Below are 19,501 nucleotides of genomic sequence, written 5' to 3'. Positions count from 1 at the left end.
TAATTTATACAAAATGTAAGAACTCAGAAAATAAAATAATTGCTTGTATCTACAGACTGAGATGGTAGTCAGAGAAAAATTTCTCAGCATTCCATGGATTCACCACGCTAGTGCCGGGTCCATGCCGTTGCAGGGAGAGGAGCTTTAACAATGCCAGGAACTTGCAAATTAATAAAGGTATAAATGAATAATGGTAACGAAAAAATGGTAAAACGTAACTCTTAATCTGAGTCTATTCCAGTGCATTTCGTAATGAAGTTGGCTATCTCAAGTTTTATCTCCTATCCACTTTGTTTATGGAGTGAAAATGCAGACAGTTTTCCAAAAAAAAAAATTGAACAATAATATAATCTTTTAGGTCCAAGGTCCAAGGATAATTAATTTCAACTTAATGCACAGGGTAAATCCCGGTAATCTCGAATCATAAAATATGACAAAAATAGAGATAAGATAATAAAAATATCTGTCACAGGAAGTAGGTAGATAGGTAGGTACGTCCTTGAAAATTTACCATCTTATAACCAGAGCAAATAAGGGAGAAGCAGCGTTAGGAATTATTAAAAGGTTTTGTTGAGTTTCATTACTTTCAGATGAATAATATTAATTACAGCGTTATATTTTCTGTTCTTAGAGATTGTGAAGAAATAGGAATTGGTACAGCACTATATACATAAACGACTGAATTGGATCTAAAATTAGTAAACATTTTGTAAAATATTAAACGTCTTTGCATTAATCAAAGGAACTATAGTGTTCATTTAGCAATACATTGTTATGTCCAGGGTTCAGCTCAGCTCGAAAGGCCTAAACATTGATTGCGCGAATGAATACAATTTTGAGTTTGTGGAGATTACACATTATTATATGGCGAAGCCTGTTGTCAGGGTTCAAGATTGTGAAGAAATTGTCATTACAGAATTATCAACGTCACTAGGTAAGGAAGAATTTTAACAGTACACACGGTAGTGCAATAGTATTTTGCGGAAGATCCGAGAGACAGACGAACCCAGCAATTATCCTAGTATACTCCGGACAACCCGTGTGAGATCAGAATGACCCTCAGATAACTTAACAACTGGTCAGATATGATGAAATTTCATAAGAACTTCTGTAGGCTTGTAGGATATGCAGATCTGTCAATCGCACAAATAAACATACAAGTATGGAGCAAAAGCTTGATCGCCTTATTTTTCTAAGAAGGTCATAATATTCTCTTAAAACACTGCAGCCCTATGATGCTTTTGAAGGACTTTTATAACATATTTACGACAGCTGTGACGAACCATTCGGCACGCAGATTTGATGACTCCAGCAACCTGCACAAGCCGATTTTTAAAGAGCTACAGTACAGTTTATGACATCTATAGACTCAAGCAAGTTACAGAGATAACCGAAGAGAAGAAAATCCATAAAGCTTAGAGCTGATGGGGTCAAGAAAGCTTTTGATTCAGTCGTAGTCTGGATGGTACAGTGAGCCCTGCCATGGCCCCAAATTGGTTATGGTTACTTCAGTAAGATGGAAAATTTATATAGCAACGACGATATCAATTATCGATCGATCTATTACACGACCCAGTCCGACTTCAAGATCAGAAATTCGTTTCATTTAGTTATTACAAAACTTCTTTAACAGGCAGCTTGAATAACTACACCTATTATTAAAACTACACCTATTATTTATTCGGGTTAAAAGTATTTTTTATAACAAATCTACATATATATGACTCTGGATGTTACTGTTATTAATAACTTTTTCTTTTTAATTTTCCATTCTATAAACCATCATATCCTCCGTCTCTGGTGAATATGTCTTAAAAGATATACGTAAGCCTTTTCATTATTTTATTTGTTTATATTCAACACAATTTTTTTTTGTTTACACGAATTTTTCTAGTTTATAGAATGTCCTACTTTCAATTTTCTGATGTTAACTTTTTCCAGGCTTCTCGCTCATGACCATGATATTCAAAGTTTATTGTTATATGCGCTTGCAAAATTATACCTCCTTCATTCTGCGAGTTCTTAAGTTCTAAGTAGTTCGATCTTAAATTGAATTTTGCCACTTTTTAAATGCTCGTAGTCAAGATTTAAATAATAGGCTAATGTGTTAATAGCCTGTTTGACTATTTGTGAATTTTATGCCAATCTCAACTTTGAGTTATTGCAGCGTGGAATTTGTTGTCTATATAATTAATAAAGTGGAAAATATTATACTTTACAATCATCAGTAAAAGTAATTTCACACGTGACTAAAACCACATAATGATAGGTATTTAGTAAAACTGCTTATTCTTTTGAAAGGTTTTCTAGAAAATTAAAGATAAAACTACTTTTACACAGTTATACTTTTGATTTTCTGTTTGAACAAATGAAATATAAGCATATTCAAATATCGTCATGAAATAAACATGTGTACTTATATAATATATGAAGCTAAGACAAAGTAAAGAATGTGTTTCCATTTCACAGTTAAATTCCAAAGCAATAGCGTTTAATTAAGCTAAAACTTTGAGTATTTTAGAAGTTTACAGAGAACGATCCTTTACTGTACTAAAAACAATTTTTGGATAAACCTAATATATGTTTAAACCTAAAAACATATTATGTTATCTTAATCACGTCCCCCACCGATTCGCTGTGAATATGTTTGACGAGAGCTGTTAGCTGTAGGCGCGTAAAATTTAAGTGAGATAATATATTACATGTTTAAAAATATACAACATTTATCTGTTATCATATAGATGTATATACATTCTAGCGATATGTTTAAAAATACTGTCTATAAGATAAACATAAATATAAGTTTTATCAACAAATAGGCAATTATCACGACATTACTCAAAAAATTGCATTGGGAGAACGCAAATTCCGATTAGCCATATCAGTCCGTTCGCTGTGGCCAGTAATAACTAGTAAACGAGTTCAGTCAGCCGTCAGACGACGTCGTGAGTTGTTGTTTTCGCGGTTGTATCGTATTGTGTTGTGATGTGGAGAAGCAGGGAGGATACGGGACAGACGGTTGCACAGAGTAGGGTCCCCGCGGAGTTGTCCGTGATAGACGAAAGTGCAATCGCCTCGGCCATACCCTCACCCGCGGTCGCCAACCTCAATATAAGCAAGTCTTCCAAGGTCCACATCGGTCCCAAGTTCGTCTCCGTCACTCAAAATGTACAAAATGCTGAAACTCTTAAAGGTAAAATTCACGCAATCCTTTGTTTGCGCGCCATTGTTGTTCGTCACTTTAAAGACCGCCTAGCGACTGCACAATGCGACGCTTTAATAAGAATAAGCATGAAATCTTTATCAATTTAAGGCACGCTTACTGCGAATTCTCTTATAGATATTATAACTATAAATATTTACGGACTTGTGTACGAGTGATAACAGTGTACATATTTCCTAAACGCTGTAGGTTCGTAACTAAGGGAAATTAATATCAATATTATTCTCTCAACGAGTTTCAAACGACATAAATTAATTAATGTAACTAATTAATAAACATACATAAATACACAAACAAAAATATATCACAGAAGATAACATGTTCTTTATAAGTGACATCATAAAGATCATCTAAAGGTATATAGAGTCGAGATTGAGGAAAATGTTGTTGTAAAATGCATTGTAGCCAGAGTCGAAGCCGCGAGCTATAACCAAAGGCGTGTTGTTACTTGAAATACAATAATTAAATAATGTGATTTGTTAACCAGCGTTCATGGCTATACGTTATCTTAAAGCGACAACATTTAAGATATAAATATACAGTATATAAATATTAACTCAGTATTCAATGTTTATTCTTATCACCTTAATCAATTAAAAAGTATAGATACATTTTACATTAAAAAGTTTTGTTCTCGTACATTATTAGTATCATTTTAAACTATTGGTCAGCCCTCATGGCTGTTGCAAAAAAATGTGTATCTTTGGACTATATATTGAAAGTAGAGACAAAAACTACAAAGAAACTTAGAGAGTTATTGAAATATTGAGAACAAAGTTATATCTGCAGAACATCGAAACAAACTGTGGTGTGCCATTTGTTTATTTGAAATATTAACATGCTGTTAGGATGTGCGTAACATTGAATTTTTATAGTAGGTTCCTATCGTTCGTAAGGTATCGTTCATGATCATGATACATATGCAAGCTGTTCCTTTTCTGTTATATTAGGCTTATTCTTTATTCGCCTTCTACAATAAAAAAAGATAATGACTTAAAACTGATTTCATAAAACCTTATGATATAAATTTGGATTAATTTTCAACTCGGAATGGAAATGAAATTTCAACATTCCATATTGCATTCATTATTTTTTTACACACACATATATATATATATATATATATTACGTACTATCTAATACTTTTGATCCTTGTTGTTAAAACTTTGGGTAAATTTTTTTATCCATTTCATCTATTAAAGAGATAAATTCCTATCAATCATTACATTTTAACAAAGATTGGTATCAAATAAGATCATAGTGGCCAGAAAATATTTTACTTATGTCTTAAAATTGTCATTATCAACACAAGAAACTATGTCTATACAACACAGTTTGGTTTTCCCAAACAAATGGTGAACAACTCATTCAATAGACGAGAGTACAGGCTATAAAATACTAGTAATTATATATAGTATCAAAAGTCAATTCGAAGTTATAGATTCTTCAATCACTTAACATCGCTCTTCCAAAGGTTAATTCACTATACATAAATTTATAACAAACAATCATCCTAACTGACGTCAATGATGTTTCATTTTATGTCTAATACCTTCGTAAAACGTAAATATCCAAGATCACGTTTTATTACATCCAAATGTACAGATATTTATTTATCTTACAAACAGCTTGTTAAGAATTATGTATGTATACGTACGTATATTTTGTCACCTCACATAACTAAATGAGACTACTCTGACATTGTAAGATTTTATCGTCACTACCTTAAAACTCATAATTTATGCTCTAAATTGAAATAACAATGATATTCTAAAACAACGATGTAAAGGAATTTTCTTGTATAGATACTAATTCTCGCTTCTTATCAGTTCACGGTTATAGAGGATTTAAATCTGTCATTATTAAATATTGAAAAATCCTGTTATTTCTAGCTATTTAATGAATTATTACAAAATTATTAGTAACCTTAATCATATAAAACTTTGCAAATAACCAGGAAAAGTCTTACTTTAAAAATATCGCAAGTCTACAAGCAGGTTTTTCCAAAAATAGGCGTCGTCTTATGTTGTAAGAATACTAATGTGATAGCTAGGAATTGAATGATAATCGTTAAAAATTTATGTAAAAAAAAATTTGTAATAATTATGATAATTGTTATATTATCCAATTTTAAAATTTAACCATTCCATAAAGCAAGATAATTATATAATATATTTATAACATTAAACATATATTTCTAAGAACTAAACGATAGTTTTGTTCCCTACTCACTGTAGTAACTAAAACATTAACCTAAGCCTTTAGAAATAGGAAGAAGCTATCTATATGATATAATTTGTTTATTTTCCTCGATGTATCAAATACAAAGTACCTATGCGTAATAATATGGTAACAAATATATGTTATATATATTTCGATAGTAACTGAATAAGGAGCAAACTTATATTAAGACAAAATCAAAATCTCTCTGAGTGTGTAGTAGATTTTATGTACCTAAGTATTTCCTTGTTTCAGGCCGTTTCTTGGGCCTCGAATTGGTATCAACCAAACAGGCGCGGAGGTTGCGTTGCAGCGTCGCAGTATTTGTATGTTGGGCGCTAGTAGTAGCCTCCGCGCTTGTCATCTATCTCGTCTATGTGGCGTTGCCGAACCAACAATTTCGTCTTGATATAGGTAACCAGATCACCCCCTCCAAATTAGTGATAAACACTTTCAAACAAACTGTTTCTCTTTATTCTTTCTCCCCTTTTTAAACTTTAATAATTTTTATAGTTCTTCATTTACTTTAATCCTATTGAAACCTTCTTTATTTAAAAACTAAATGTTTTTAGATTGTATTTGTGCTTCTTAAATGATTTTTCATTTTTTCTACCTCTTTAAAACAGTTTCAAGTCTAATATTAGGCTGTTAACTCGACAAAAAACACATATTTCTTTCTAATAATATAAAATTTACAGTGCATTATTTGTTCCTTAAGGTCTAAATGAAACGTGGTACTTACGTCGGGGTGACTGGCAAGCGATGAATCCTTATAACGTACGTTTCTTGCATCTGCCTGTTCCTAAAGTCATCATTGGTCATTCAGCGGCCAATTATTGTAACCAAAGGTACAGATGCATAGAACAGATGATAATCATCCAACAAGACCATTTAAGACGAGAGCTATCTGACATCGGTCCAAATTTCCTCGTCGGTGGCAACGGCTTCGTTTTTGAGGGTAGAGGCGCTAACGTCCACGGGGCTATGGTAGGCTCTCTTAACTCTAGAGCTATATCGATCATGTTTATGGGAAATTACATCCATGACCAGCCAGACTCGAAGCAATTTGAACATTTAAACGTTCTTCTGGACGTTTTGGTTAGAGAGGGCGTTCTACGACAAGATTATACGTTGGTCGGCCATTGTCAGGTTAACTTCGATACGATTAGTCCTGGTCCCCATATAATGACCCAGCTAGGTCACTTCTTACATTGGAATCGGGCTAATGCCAGTCGTTGCCTGCCAAGACAACGGATGTTTGAAAATGATTGATATTTTAATTTAATTTCATGTATTTATTTTCAAATAGAGTAAATGCTATGAGAGGCAGTTTTTACAGTTTACAGACTGGTTAATCTGAAATAAAATAAATTTTATTTCTCCCAGTAATGAAACAATGTAGATGTTTCATGTAGGAATTATATTATTGTGTAAGTGATTAGTGTTATTGACTGTGATACTTTTCGTTTAATATAAAGAATAGTATTATATTTTATAGATATATTAAGATGAATAAAAATGATCAAAAGTTATGAAATTTAAAAAGTGTACCTACATAAATTAACGAAAATTAGATTTGGTGGACAGAAGAGAAGAAAAAAATTAAACTCAAAAAAGTCTCGACGATATTTTATTTTAGTAATAAAAAAAATAAGTTTATACAGCTGAAGTGTTCACAAAATAATATTTAAGAGTTGTTTTTTTAAATACTATGTAAAAATAAGCTTATGACAAGGAGTACATGTAAAAACATTTTTATTACTTATACGAATAAATTATAAATGACGTAACGCTTTTTTTTATTGATTTAATTATTTTTATGTTTCTTATAATATGATATTGAAGTAATTATTTCATATTAATTATTACAAATACCGATTAATCAAAATCATGCGTTTAGTTTTCATAACATCTGCGTTTCAAAACGTAATAGATATTTTTAAAAATAATTCAAACTATTTCAACACTATAAAGTGTGAAGTATATTAAAACTCTCCCGTTTTGTATTCATTGTTTTGTTTTAAATAATGAAGCTTTCAGAACTGTTTACTGATTTAAATGTTACGATATTTCAAGCGACGAACCCAATCACGTTGAAGTTAACTACATGTCATGTCACCTTGTGAGAATTGAATAGCGAGTGGAAAAACCATTGACACATTAATAACTAATTTTATATATACATTTATTCCATATTGAAATGTAAAAATATATTTTTTTCTTTTCCAATAAGGTAAATTTTAAATAATTATATGCTATTTAATTTTTATTTGTGTGAAATATAAGATGTAGACAATGATTATCATCACGTCTGCGGTAGGTTGGTTTGTTTCAGTTTAATCAGGCTTATACTTTTTTAACACTAGAAGTCACATAAATCAGACGAATTTTGAATCTACCCTCTAATGCTTACCGCAAATAATGAACATAGTACGAACGAATAATAGAATGTACTATCAATGTATAAAATGAGTGCAGATAAATGAATAAATATAAAACATTTTATATTTAATTTATAATAAAAATGATGTGTTATTGATAAACAATTTCTAATACAAACTTCATCGATGACTCGTAGATGTCAACGTTTTCAAATAAGGTCATCATAATCTTGCAATATTTTATCAAAGCTTTATAACTACGGAACGATATATAAAAGTAGATAATAATTAAACATATTAGTTTCATATGAAGAATATTTGCAATAATTTTTGTTAAACAATCATTAAAAAAATATATTAAATAGTACTTAATATGTAAGTTTTTCAGTATTTTTATATAAACACGTTGGAACACGTGATTTAGCTGCTGAAGTGACATCTATTTAATAAGTGGTAGGTACAATAACATAACTTTACGTACCCTAAGAGTAAAAAAAAATGTATACTTTAAGAATTGATGTTCTTAATTCGATTATGGATAATTTTATGCATACTTATAGGTTGTCTTTTACTATGAAAAATAAATTCATTGTTTCTTTACCGTATGTAATCTAAAGATAATTATCATATGCACATTGTTATTTCTGTTGATAAAAAAGAACCCTTTTTCACAGTTATTCCAACCACATTGCAAAACATTAAGTTATAAATTTTATACATAAACTCCATAAGTTCAGAAGAATTCCTTCGTTTTCAATACTTTTCGGGTTGTAATGAACAGTGAACAGTAAACCTAATTATAAAGTTAGGTATATCTTTTAATCTTTTTTGAAATTTTAAGATTTTGTAAATAAATTTCTAGCTATTCTAGGTATTCCCACTTCAGCTACAGTACCAATCAGCTACAGTACCAAGTTGTTATCCGAATAATGAAATAAATTTAAATTAAGCCAATAATAACATACAGCTTGTATTTTACACAAGGAGAAAAAGTTATAAATTGCCACCCGAATGAGCGTTTATTTTTTTAACAAAATATATCTACTTCAATAATTAATTACGATACTTCCAACAAACTTATTAGTTCTTTTAAATGAATAAAACTCGCGAAAATCTTAGATCTCATTATTTGTTAGTTCTTTTATAAAGGATACCTGTGATGCCACCTACTTTTGCTAAAAATGAATTGATATTATTGAAACATAGTGTTAGGTTCGGGCTTCTTTAATACACCTTTAAATAAAAAATAAATAGCAGCTATTCAAGAAATTCTAAGCTCACTAATGCAATTCTTGATTGGCGGGTACATTTTTTTTTTGTTAAAGCGTAATTTTTAGCGTGTTAATCGATTTACCTTTTGTTACTTTGTTTTCATATACCATTTCGACTTATCTCTTGCGATTTCAAATTAACCAGATAACAACGCTGATAGACAACAATGATAAATACATTTTGAAATTGATTTGTATTTCGCATATCAATATTTATAGATTTTCTAGTTTCTAAAAAGGAAAGATGCAGAAAGTTTTGATTGCCAAAATAACTAAATGATAATTTCAATAGTAATAATATTTTCCAACACTTAAAATTTTTATGCAATCTATAATTATTTACAATGAAACATTTATCTGGTTTTGTGATAAGCCTGTGAATCATTTGTTTGGATGGCAAGAAAATAAAAAAATATGTAACGACCTTTATTTCTAAGAAATTTTCGATATGATTTATAGGTTATCTGCCTAAATAAAATCTAAGATGTAAGTTTTTTGAAAATATTGCAATCTTTTTGGATATATTTCTTACTGTCCTATTATGGTGTAGTGTAAACTGCAGACATTTCATATTATTTTTTCTATCTAATCACTACTCTTCTAAGCTTACAACCGGACAAATACCAAAAGGACTCGCGTAAGTAACGTTCCCTGCAATTATCTATAACGACGAAGAAACTTTCAAGGTCTTTTGTATAGAACCCCAATTAAATATTAATAAAATTTTAAATGTTGTAAAAATCATTCCTAAAAAGTTCAATTGTCTGATTATAACGGTTGATATTATGGAAGGATAGGTAGCGGAGTAATAAGGTCCTGTTTAATGCTTTGGGTAAGAAATCTCAAAATCCAACACAAAAGTCAAAATACTGGAGGATAGCTCACTAAAAATTAAGTCGTGTATTCAAAAATACTTTTCATGAAATATTCAGAAGCTCTACTATTTTCACAAACATTTAAAATAAAAATTCGTGTCTTTATGCAACTGCGAGTTAAATAATTTATAATTTTATATATAAAAAATCTTCAAAAAATTTGTAGTTTTAAAATATGAGAATGACTTGAAAAGTGGAAAATGGTTACGATATTAATAATGTAAGTCAACAGAGTACCTCCGTATGTAAATCAACTTTAAGCATTGATTGCAATTTTTAAGTATAGGACAAATTCCATAATAAAGCCAATTATTTAGAAGATAAAACCACACTAAAAGTGAGCAAAATATTTATTTAAATTATTAACTTAAGCAACAAATGTCACAGATCACTTGCGTGAGGATATAAATGCTATACCGTCAGCAGACGCAAGCCAGTAAGAGCAGTACATTTTATATTAGCCTTTGCCGAGTTGTTGAACGTCTCTTCCTTTTAACCCTCTTCCAAGATCAATTGTTAAGCAACGTGCGCTACAGGAAACAAAAATCGGGTGATATAATAAAATATGATAAGCTTCACATAAGAGGCCAACATCAAGAAAAAGCTTAGTTTTAAATAATTTTCTACGATTGAAGCCAAAACTAATTTTTTAGATAACTTCTAATATAGACCGTAAATACTATTAATGAACTGAAATGGTAATTGCTTATGTTATTAACATTATATTATCAAGTCTTTAAGTATGTTTTCTTATTAAGGCTTTTATAATAAAAGAATATTTTTTTATTTCTAGAGCTGCCCTTACCGAAGTACCTATGGCAGGTGATAAAGAATAGTTCGCGCACGGAGCGACTATCCTGTGCTGCAGCGCTTATCGTGTTGATTGTCTGCGTTGCCCTCATCGCCTACTTTTCAGTTATGACGAGCAAGACTAAGGAAGAGGACAGAGGTGAAGCAATTTGAATATTTAAATTCATTTTCTGCTTATTTCACTTATTTTCTAGACACCCAGCATCTAATTAATATTTTAAAAAACGTTTTCATTTGAGAGCACAGCACGTCAAAACTATTGAACAAACATCGTTATAACATATTACACTAAATGGACAAAATTTATTTGAATTATATTTTATATTGTCTTAATCACGTTCTTCATTCTTGTCTACCAGTATTACCTAAATATTGAACATTGACTTTGACGACGGCACTCATGGCAAAAAAAAAATTAGTCTTAAAAAATTATGAACAATTGTTTTTCACTTTTTCGTGATTAATTTGAACTTACATGAATTCGGTAAATAAACATTTATTCCAGTGGAAACAGTCGCATCTGACAATAATTAAATTGACTGGAGATAATAATGATGGAAAAGTATTTCGAGCAATTGATTAAAAGTGAAATACCTAAAGTCACTTATTAAGGATTAGTCATTAATATTTCATCGCCATCAATATTGTTAGCACCTAAAGCAAACATTAATGTATGGAATCACATTTTTGACAAATTTCTCATAAAATATATCCATAATTAAATTAGAAAAATCATCAGGAATAATTATTTATTCTTCAATAAGTTAAGTTATTTTGCACTAAACAAATAGTATATTATTATATCATTAAAATTAAACAATTTTTATATTCTTGCGAGACAAGATATAAGCTGGCATATTTTAAAAACTTCAATTATAAACCTCACAAGTAAAATAAAACACAATGGGTATGGAAGAGAGAGGAGGCCAGGAGGAATCAGCGTATGAGTGCCGAAACCTATTTGACCTCAATTTTTTTATGTGATCCTCTTTAAATTGCCCTACTGATGATATAAATAGCATGTTGCCATCTGGCAACCTGGTGCCATATTGTTTAAACCAAAACTATTAAAACAATTACAAGGAATTGTTATTTTTCAACCGGACAATTTTTTTTATATTCTTTGTTGAAAAACCAATAAAAAAGGTCCTAAGACTTTTCACGATAAAGTAAATATTTTCAAAGATATGAATTTTTAAAGTTTCGAAAAATATTAAATTTGGGTACTTTCGACCCATGAAAAATATATAAATATATTTTTTTAAATTCTCCATACGATTTTTTATAATATTTTTAATAGAGATTTTATAAAAAAACATTGTTTATATCAGTTTTTTAATTGTTAATTTCGTTTGCACACAACTATGCGTCGCTTACCTTTAAGTATCGCCGTCTCTCTCCGACTCATGCGTTGCATCGGCCTCTCTGTGCCTTAAAACATTAGTTATCATTTATCATAAAAACTATCAATTTATTCAGATTGTTTAAGAGAGCAATGGTATTATTAAATAAATTATCTATAATTTGTTTTAATTTTTTTTCATTTCTGATATCAATTTTTCAAGTTATTTAAGCATAACTCGGAACATGTAGGAAAGTAAAATTACTTTTTTATCAGTTTATATATTTTTTTATTATCATATTAATTTTTGCATTTATATCAATGATAATAAGACAAGGATATTTGAACATTTTTTGAAATCACAATTACCTATTTATAAAAAAAAGCATATTGGTTACGCACTTAAACTTTTAGAAAAAGCATTCAAATGAATTAAAAAATATATATATATATATTAATTTATATGTATCATGATATGTGTACGATTATGTATAAGTAAAAAAATGGTTGTTCTTAGTTTTTTATTTATTCAAGGTCACTCTTTGTATGAAACTTCAAGATCTTTGTTTGTTCTTGTGACAAAATTGTTGATATAACATTTGAAATACAAATACCAGTTTGTGCATGTCGATTCTCAACCGATTGTTTTATGTTTTTTACTAATAGTTTTTCAGTCTTTACGCAGTTTTTAAGCATATGATGGTACATTTTACGGAGATGGTACAACTTTCCACCCCTAGTTAGTGATATGATCGCGTCATATGACTAAAAATTAAAGTTTTCTATAAAACCTAAAGAAAGCCCTTAAAAAACTTTGAGTTACAATGTAGGACTATTTCAAGGTTGTTGTTTATCTCCAATAGTATTTAATATTGTAATTAATATCTTAGTAGATAAACAAATCAGCAATGAGAAAAAATAGGGGTATCGGTTCAAGTTTAATAATAAATACACAGAATCCATTTTAAACTTCACTGACAAACTCACGATACTCTTAACCCCAAACACTGTCAAGTAATATTGAATGAAGGGGAGAAAACCAAATAACTGTCACTGTCTGTGTCTCCTTAGTCGAAATAAAAGATATACCTCATACGATCTGGGATTATCGTTATGTGGTCAATGAGTTTCTACGGTTACGGAAAATGCACCATTTAAATTTATCTACGACAACTACCTAAATTCAAGTTTAAATTAGCCTTTCCTCGTCTATAATTTTAATAAAATCCTTTTGTCACAATTAGATGAAGGCGTCATAAAGATGTTGAAGTTGTGGCTCGGGCTCGCGCTAACAGCTGATTCAAAGGCTTTATTCAGGGATCGCAATAGTTTTGGGATGAGACTAAAAAGGCCATCGGAGCTCTACAAACACCTAAGAGTTTCCAAGAGATATATCCCGGGAAAATCCCATAATGACGTCGTTACATCGCTCCCAAAAGACAAAGATGCGCCAGAGCTAGAGTTAAGGCTTCAATTCCATAAGCAGTTTATGATAGGCGCACAAAGTAACACAGTAGGGTTAGGATCAAGTAAGAAGGCCCAAGATACGTATATATTGAAGTCTTTTATTCAGCATGACGATAATGATAAATATAAGATCCATACAATGAGTTTAGAGATGCAAAACGAGTGCAACATAGGAGAGTTTTGCATCCCATTAGCACTAAAATGGCGCACCTTAATTCATTTTATCTCAATGCGCTTCTTATGACTCTCCCAGATCAGAGTAATTTATTAAGATGGGGTAAAGGTACCGATAAAACTTGCCGTATCTGTAGGAAGGCAGTTAGAACTGCTAAGCATTTGCTGGTGGGATGTAAAGTACTCCTGGATAACGGTCAATACTCGCGTCGTCACGATAGGAGTCTGGAAATCATACGTGAAGCGGTTAGTCTTTCGGTAGCCAGAGCGCAAAGGGAAATAACCAAGAACGAGCTATCAGTAGGTTTTGTGAGAGAAAGCACTAGGACTATAAAATCAAACATCAAGCCTTACTCTATCCTTAAAGCGGCTTCAGATTGGGCTATAATGATGAATACGTATGAGAAACAATACAAAATCCCAGAGGATATTTGTGCGTCGGCCTCCAGACCAGACATATTTATGTATTCGCGAATTTTAAAGAACGTTGTAATAAAAGAGCTTACTGTTCCTTGGGAAACCAATATCCACAAAGACCATGCTATTAAGGAGCTCACTAACGAAACTCACTCGAAATAGGTTCGTCGTGGATTTGAGCGCGGTAGATATGGGAGCGAGAGTTATAACGGCTAAATCTCTGTACAACCTACTAAAAGTCTTGGGTGTCCAGACCTAATATCAACTCATTCTTGGAACATCTTTCGAAGGCAGTCCTAGTAGGTTTCTTTCAAATTTGGTTAGGTAGAGAGTCGTAGTCCCAGGCGCTGTTGAAGCTCCTTTCCCTGCAACGCGATGGACTCGGCATCCGCACGGTGATTCCTTAAATGCTAAGGTTTCGTCTCTTTTTTTAAATATATTTTTCATGGGTCGAAAGTACTCAAATTTGAGATTTTTCGAGCCTTTAAAATTTCATATTTTTAAAAATATTTACCTTTTTGTGAAAAGTCATAAAACCTTTTTTATTGGTATTTCAATAAAGAATATGAAAAAAAAGTCCGGTTGAAAAATAACTATTCCTTGCAATTGTTTAAATAATTTTGGTTTAAACAGTATGACACCAGGTTGCCAGATGGCAACATGCATTTACATCATCAGTAGGGCAATTTAAAGAGGATCATATAAAAAAATTGAGATCGAATAGTTTTCGGCACTCATGCATCTATTCCTCCTGGACTATAAGGTTACATCGTGCAAATTGCACCCTTTTGTTTTGTTAACTTGTTACTATGAAGTACTTAGGAATACTAGCATTTTCATTAAGAGTCACTAAACAAAAATTAGAATAAAAATACAAATATTTTTAGATATGGAATCCCCAACTATCAGCGATTATTTTATCGAAATCGGTTATCATGCTTTCCAGTGGGCGAGTTCATTGGTATTATTTATAGATGTAGGTACGTTACCTACAATAGCAAGCCCCAGTACGCTGTCAAAGCCAATATGGCTTATAGTAACATCAAAAAATAATATAAATAACGTAGTGGTACCTTACATATTTAACATATACTCGTAAAATAAAAACATCATTTGAATTTGGTTCCAGCTCCACACGAATGGAGAATCACTCGTGAAATGTGGCTCGCACGGCCGTATAACTACACGTATTATACATATGATTTTGAACCGTTGTTGTTGGTCGTGATACAAAACACAGTCGGCCCACAATGTCATCGCTTCCAAGCCTGTGCAGCCGAACTCCGAAATTTGCAAGGCTGGTTTATCAATGACATGGGCTATGACATCCCGTAAGTTGTTTACACTCTGTGCACAGTGCAGTTGACTGTTTTAAATTTTGCAATATATTATAACTAAATTAAAAATGTATAAAAAATATTATATTATAAAACTAAATGAGAAGGTAAATACATTTTTTGACAATCACATATATTTTATTGAATAAATGAATAGCCTGTATGTTTAAAGGTAGCCGAAGACAAGCGCTTTATGTTAAAAATATCCTGAACTATATCTAAGTTAATATGAGGCAATAATAGTATTAAAAGGATTTTTGTAGAAACACACTGTAAATAATGAATACTTGGAACTTATTGTGTATTATTCACCAGTTACATATTATAATAATTTAATATAAGAAACAAATTTTATTTTCAGTTACAATTTTGCGGTTGGTAACGATGGGCGTGTGTATGAAAATCGTGGCTGGTCAGTTGAAGGCGCACATACACGTGGTTATAATCGATGCTCTATGGGCATCGGGTTCCTTGGTAACTAGTTATATTTTATAGCCTACATCTTCAAATATATACTAGTCAAACCTCACATAAAGAATATTACATACATAAATACTTATACAATTTCGTGAATATACATCGCTTGTACCTTAGATATCCATTACCATCAGCGTAGTTAAAGTATGACTGAACATATCGTGTCTATACATATATATATATGTCGGAGTAGAAAGCACTTTGTCGTTTTTGAAAAGATTGACGTCAGTATAACTGACGTCACCGATTACTTTATTCTTGAATGTCGTCAGGATTTCAGACTCTTGAAGGTAACCTCGTAGTTTGACTAATCCCTTAGTTCAAAGAGGTACCATACCCCGCACCAGCTTGAGCGAGACTCTCTGTAATCTATACTCTTGCCTCTATTTATACCAACATTGTTGTGACTTCACATGCACAGGTGGCTACGCAGGTGGTTATGCTGGTGACTCCTGATAATTACAACTACCCTCAATTATTAGTTATTCAAATAATAACAATTGCGTTAAATAAATAATAACAATATACATATAGATATATATATATATATATATATATATATATATATATATATATATTCTTAGAAACAAGGTAAGAATTGACTTTTTAAAAAAATAACATTTGATACAATTCCACCGCTAATTTATTAAATTTACACAAAAATAAAAACAATTCTAAATGAATAACTTTCAACTATCTTGATTTAAACTAATCGTTACATGAAATCCGAATATAACACAATCGAAAGATTTAAACACACTTCTAAAATCTTCTAACGACTAAACTATCACACCAACGCGCGTTACGAACGAAAAAGAGCCCTGATGTCCTCTGACAACTGCTTATATGTCGTTTGAGTCTCTCCTACCCTCTCATATTCCTACAATATATATATATATATGCGTTTATTCAATGATGAATTGCAAAAAAAAATATTTCACACACTCTGTATAGTCCTATAAGTTGTTTTACAAGTGAAAATGCATTTTTTTTTATTGCGTGAAGCGAGTGAAACAATTGGAACGCGATACTGGGGGACTTATTTATCCGGAGAGATGATCCCGGCAACCGAATGTTCCAATCGATTCAGTTAATCTTTTTTTTTTTAGTCCAGTTATCTGGGGTGGTTTTTATAAAAGAAAAGCTGAGGCCGATTTTCTCAATTTGAAGCAAAAGATTTTGTTCAAGAGAAAAAACTGCGAAGGTGCATCTCCTAGTAACTACATATTTATTAGTCTCGGCATTCATACAGACCTTTAATCCGGTCGGCCACATTTCTTTGGATTTACGCACTGTCTCCAAGAGAAATTTTACTACTGCTTGCTTCAAACATTTTTTAAGACAATGTCGCCACGTCATTTACAGTAGGCCAGTCCCTCTAAAACTGAAAATATTTTGAAGTCAAAGAGTTGAAGTCTGGGCTAGATGAGAGCCAGTCTTTAAACTTATAAACGTTGGTATTAAATCCTGGCTTGGGTAGTTCGTGTCCCTTGACCAGGTACGGAATCCTGCTGGAAAGTCCACTTTTTTATCAAAAGTATATTGCCGAGTTTTCACAACATTATTCAAAAGCACATCTTGATATACTCCGGCTGCAGTTTTCACATCTTTTTCACAAAAATATTAATAATAATAATAGTCTTTGTAGTTCTAGAATTTTTTCTCGTCTTCGACAGATGTGCTTTTGTTTCTGTTAAAATTATGATAATGAGTGACGAACATACGGCTAATCCTTCTACTCTTGAAGTGTCTGGAGTATGACCGGCTGCTCCGTACCGTTTGTGCAATGCGATCACCGCTATCCGATTTTGTTTAACACTCCATTCTTCCATAATTAATACGAAAAAAATGTAAAATATCGTAATATCTATATATTTTTAAATTATTGTATGTGTTTTAAATTCGAAATATAAAAACTTGAAAAAAAAAAAGTTTTTACGTGACTGTCGATATCGAGTGCCAAACTATATGGCTACTATACATTCATTTAACAAAAAAAAGTACTATTTTATTTTAAAGATTAGTCATTCTAATTAAGAAATTTCCTCAACAACGTTTTTTGATAATTTATCTTTATACACGTTTTCTTATTTACGACATTTATACACTATTTTGCTTATAATGCTTATTTTAATTGACGATGTACATATTTATGGTACGAGTTCGTTTATAATTTATTTAGATCAATTCATATTATGACTATGGGTGAATGACACTAATATCTAACCATTTTCAGGTGACTACAGAGGAGAGATGGAAAATCACGCAGTTGTAACTCCCGAACAAGAAAACCGAACTCAATTAATACTGGCAGAGGGTGTGAAGCTCGGTTACTTGCGGCGAGATTTCCTAGTAGTAGGAGCCAAAGATATTTCTGACTCGGCCAGTCCTGGCTCCAACCTCTACAATGCAATCCGTCGGTGGCCCAACTACGACCATCAAAACAGGTTCAAAGGACTTTCATGCGAACAGATTCACGAAAAGTACAAGGACACACCTTTATACGAAGTCCCCAAAGATATATAGTAATCATATATTACGAGTATGTGTTGCACCACCAAAGGTACCAAAAAAACGATTATTTTTCCTATTTAGACGTAAAAACCACTCATTTTAATATTTGTGTTTATGCATGCCATGACAATTTATTTACAAAAGGTCGTAAGTGATAAATAAATTAAGACTAATGTTACAGAAACGATTTCATCACAGGAGCAATGCTAAATCACATTTTAACATGAATTCATAAATAAAAATGTTAACGTATAAGCCGAATTTTCCATATTATTATTTTACCACACTATCTTTGTATAACACCCAAAACTCTGCAAGCAAGGGTTACACTATCAATGTGATCTCTGGACATCTCTATCAAGTCCTTTAGTACTAAAATTAGAATAGGCTAGAAGGAATACAAGAGTTAAAGATAACGCTAGTTAACATTCGCATCGGCTACTTCTTTATTTTTAAATGTTTTTAATGGCCTTACCTTGTTATTAAAGCTTTTCCTGATAATGAAACCAAGCGTGATGTTAAAATATATTTGAATATAAGAATGTCTACTCGCGTAACGAAGCCGAGACGAACGATGGTCTTGCCTTGAACGAGTTATAGTCGTACTATTGAATTTCCTTATTTGAGCAGTAACATTAATTATATTCAATTATATTATCATGCAAGGAAGCATTGTTTTGTATATTTTCTTTTAACTACGTAGACAAATTTATTTTCTCATACATACGATGGGATGGAATCATAATCAATTAGTCCGAGTCGTAAAATATTGTTATGAATACATGTTAGAAAAAAATATATAGAATTTATTAATGATTGTCACAAAAAAATATATATATATTACATTACTTGTACGAAAGTTAATAAAAGAACAATGTATATTTTTTAACTTCTACTACTAGAAATAATGACCAAATGTGAAAAATAAATGATAATAATAATATTTTAACCTGTGTCCCAGTTATTTTAGCATCCAGTAATGTTCAAGCACAT

General features: G+C 31.3%; 1 protein-coding gene across 3 annotated transcripts; it reads left to right on the top strand.

Annotated features, from left to right (window-relative positions):
* The first annotated feature begins 2,712 nt into the window (after window positions 1–2,712).
* LOC116777349 (peptidoglycan-recognition protein SA-like) lies at window positions 2,713–19,457 on the top strand. 3 transcript variants are annotated; one of them, XM_061526415.1, is made up of 6 exons: window positions 2,905–3,193; window positions 5,699–5,857; window positions 10,764–10,919; window positions 15,310–15,511; window positions 15,879–15,991; window positions 18,231–19,457. In XM_061526415.1, exons 1-6 carry the CDS (start codon window positions 2,986–2,988, stop codon window positions 18,518–18,520), a joined length of 1,128 nt encoding a protein of 375 aa, XP_061382399.1. In that variant the 5' UTR covers window positions 2,905–2,985; the 3' UTR covers window positions 18,521–19,457. The 3 variants fall into 3 exon arrangements, with proteins under 3 accessions (XP_032526740.2, XP_061382399.1, XP_061382398.1); XM_061526414.1 differs by lacking the exon at window positions 5,699–5,857 and having other exon boundaries at window positions 2,907–3,193; XM_032670849.2 differs by lacking the exons at window positions 10,764–10,919; window positions 15,310–15,511; window positions 15,879–15,991; window positions 18,231–19,457 and adding an exon at window positions 6,162–7,233 and having other exon boundaries at window positions 2,713–3,193.
* The last annotated feature ends 44 nt before the right edge of the window (window positions 19,458–19,501 follow it).

This window comes from Danaus plexippus, chromosome Z (assembly GCF_018135715.1).
Source record: "Danaus plexippus chromosome Z, MEX_DaPlex, whole genome shotgun sequence".
NCBI lineage: Eukaryota > Metazoa > Arthropoda > Insecta > Lepidoptera > Nymphalidae > Danaus > Danaus plexippus.
This window is presented reverse-complemented; position numbering and strand designations above follow the sequence as displayed.

Excerpts from the sequence above, each read along its gene's own strand:
- LOC116777349 (XM_061526415.1), top strand. The coding sequence starts at position 2,986 with ATGTGGAGAAGCAGGGAGGATACGGGACAGACGGTTGCACAGAGTAGG. Across the intron at positions 5,858-10,763 it reads ACAATTTCGTCTTGATATAG|AGCTGCCCTTACCGAAGTAC; the intron begins GTAACCAGATCA and ends TTTTATTTCTAG. Across the intron at positions 10,920-15,309 it reads GACTAAGGAAGAGGACAGAG|CTCCACACGAATGGAGAATC; the intron begins GTGAAGCAATTT and ends ATTTGGTTCCAG.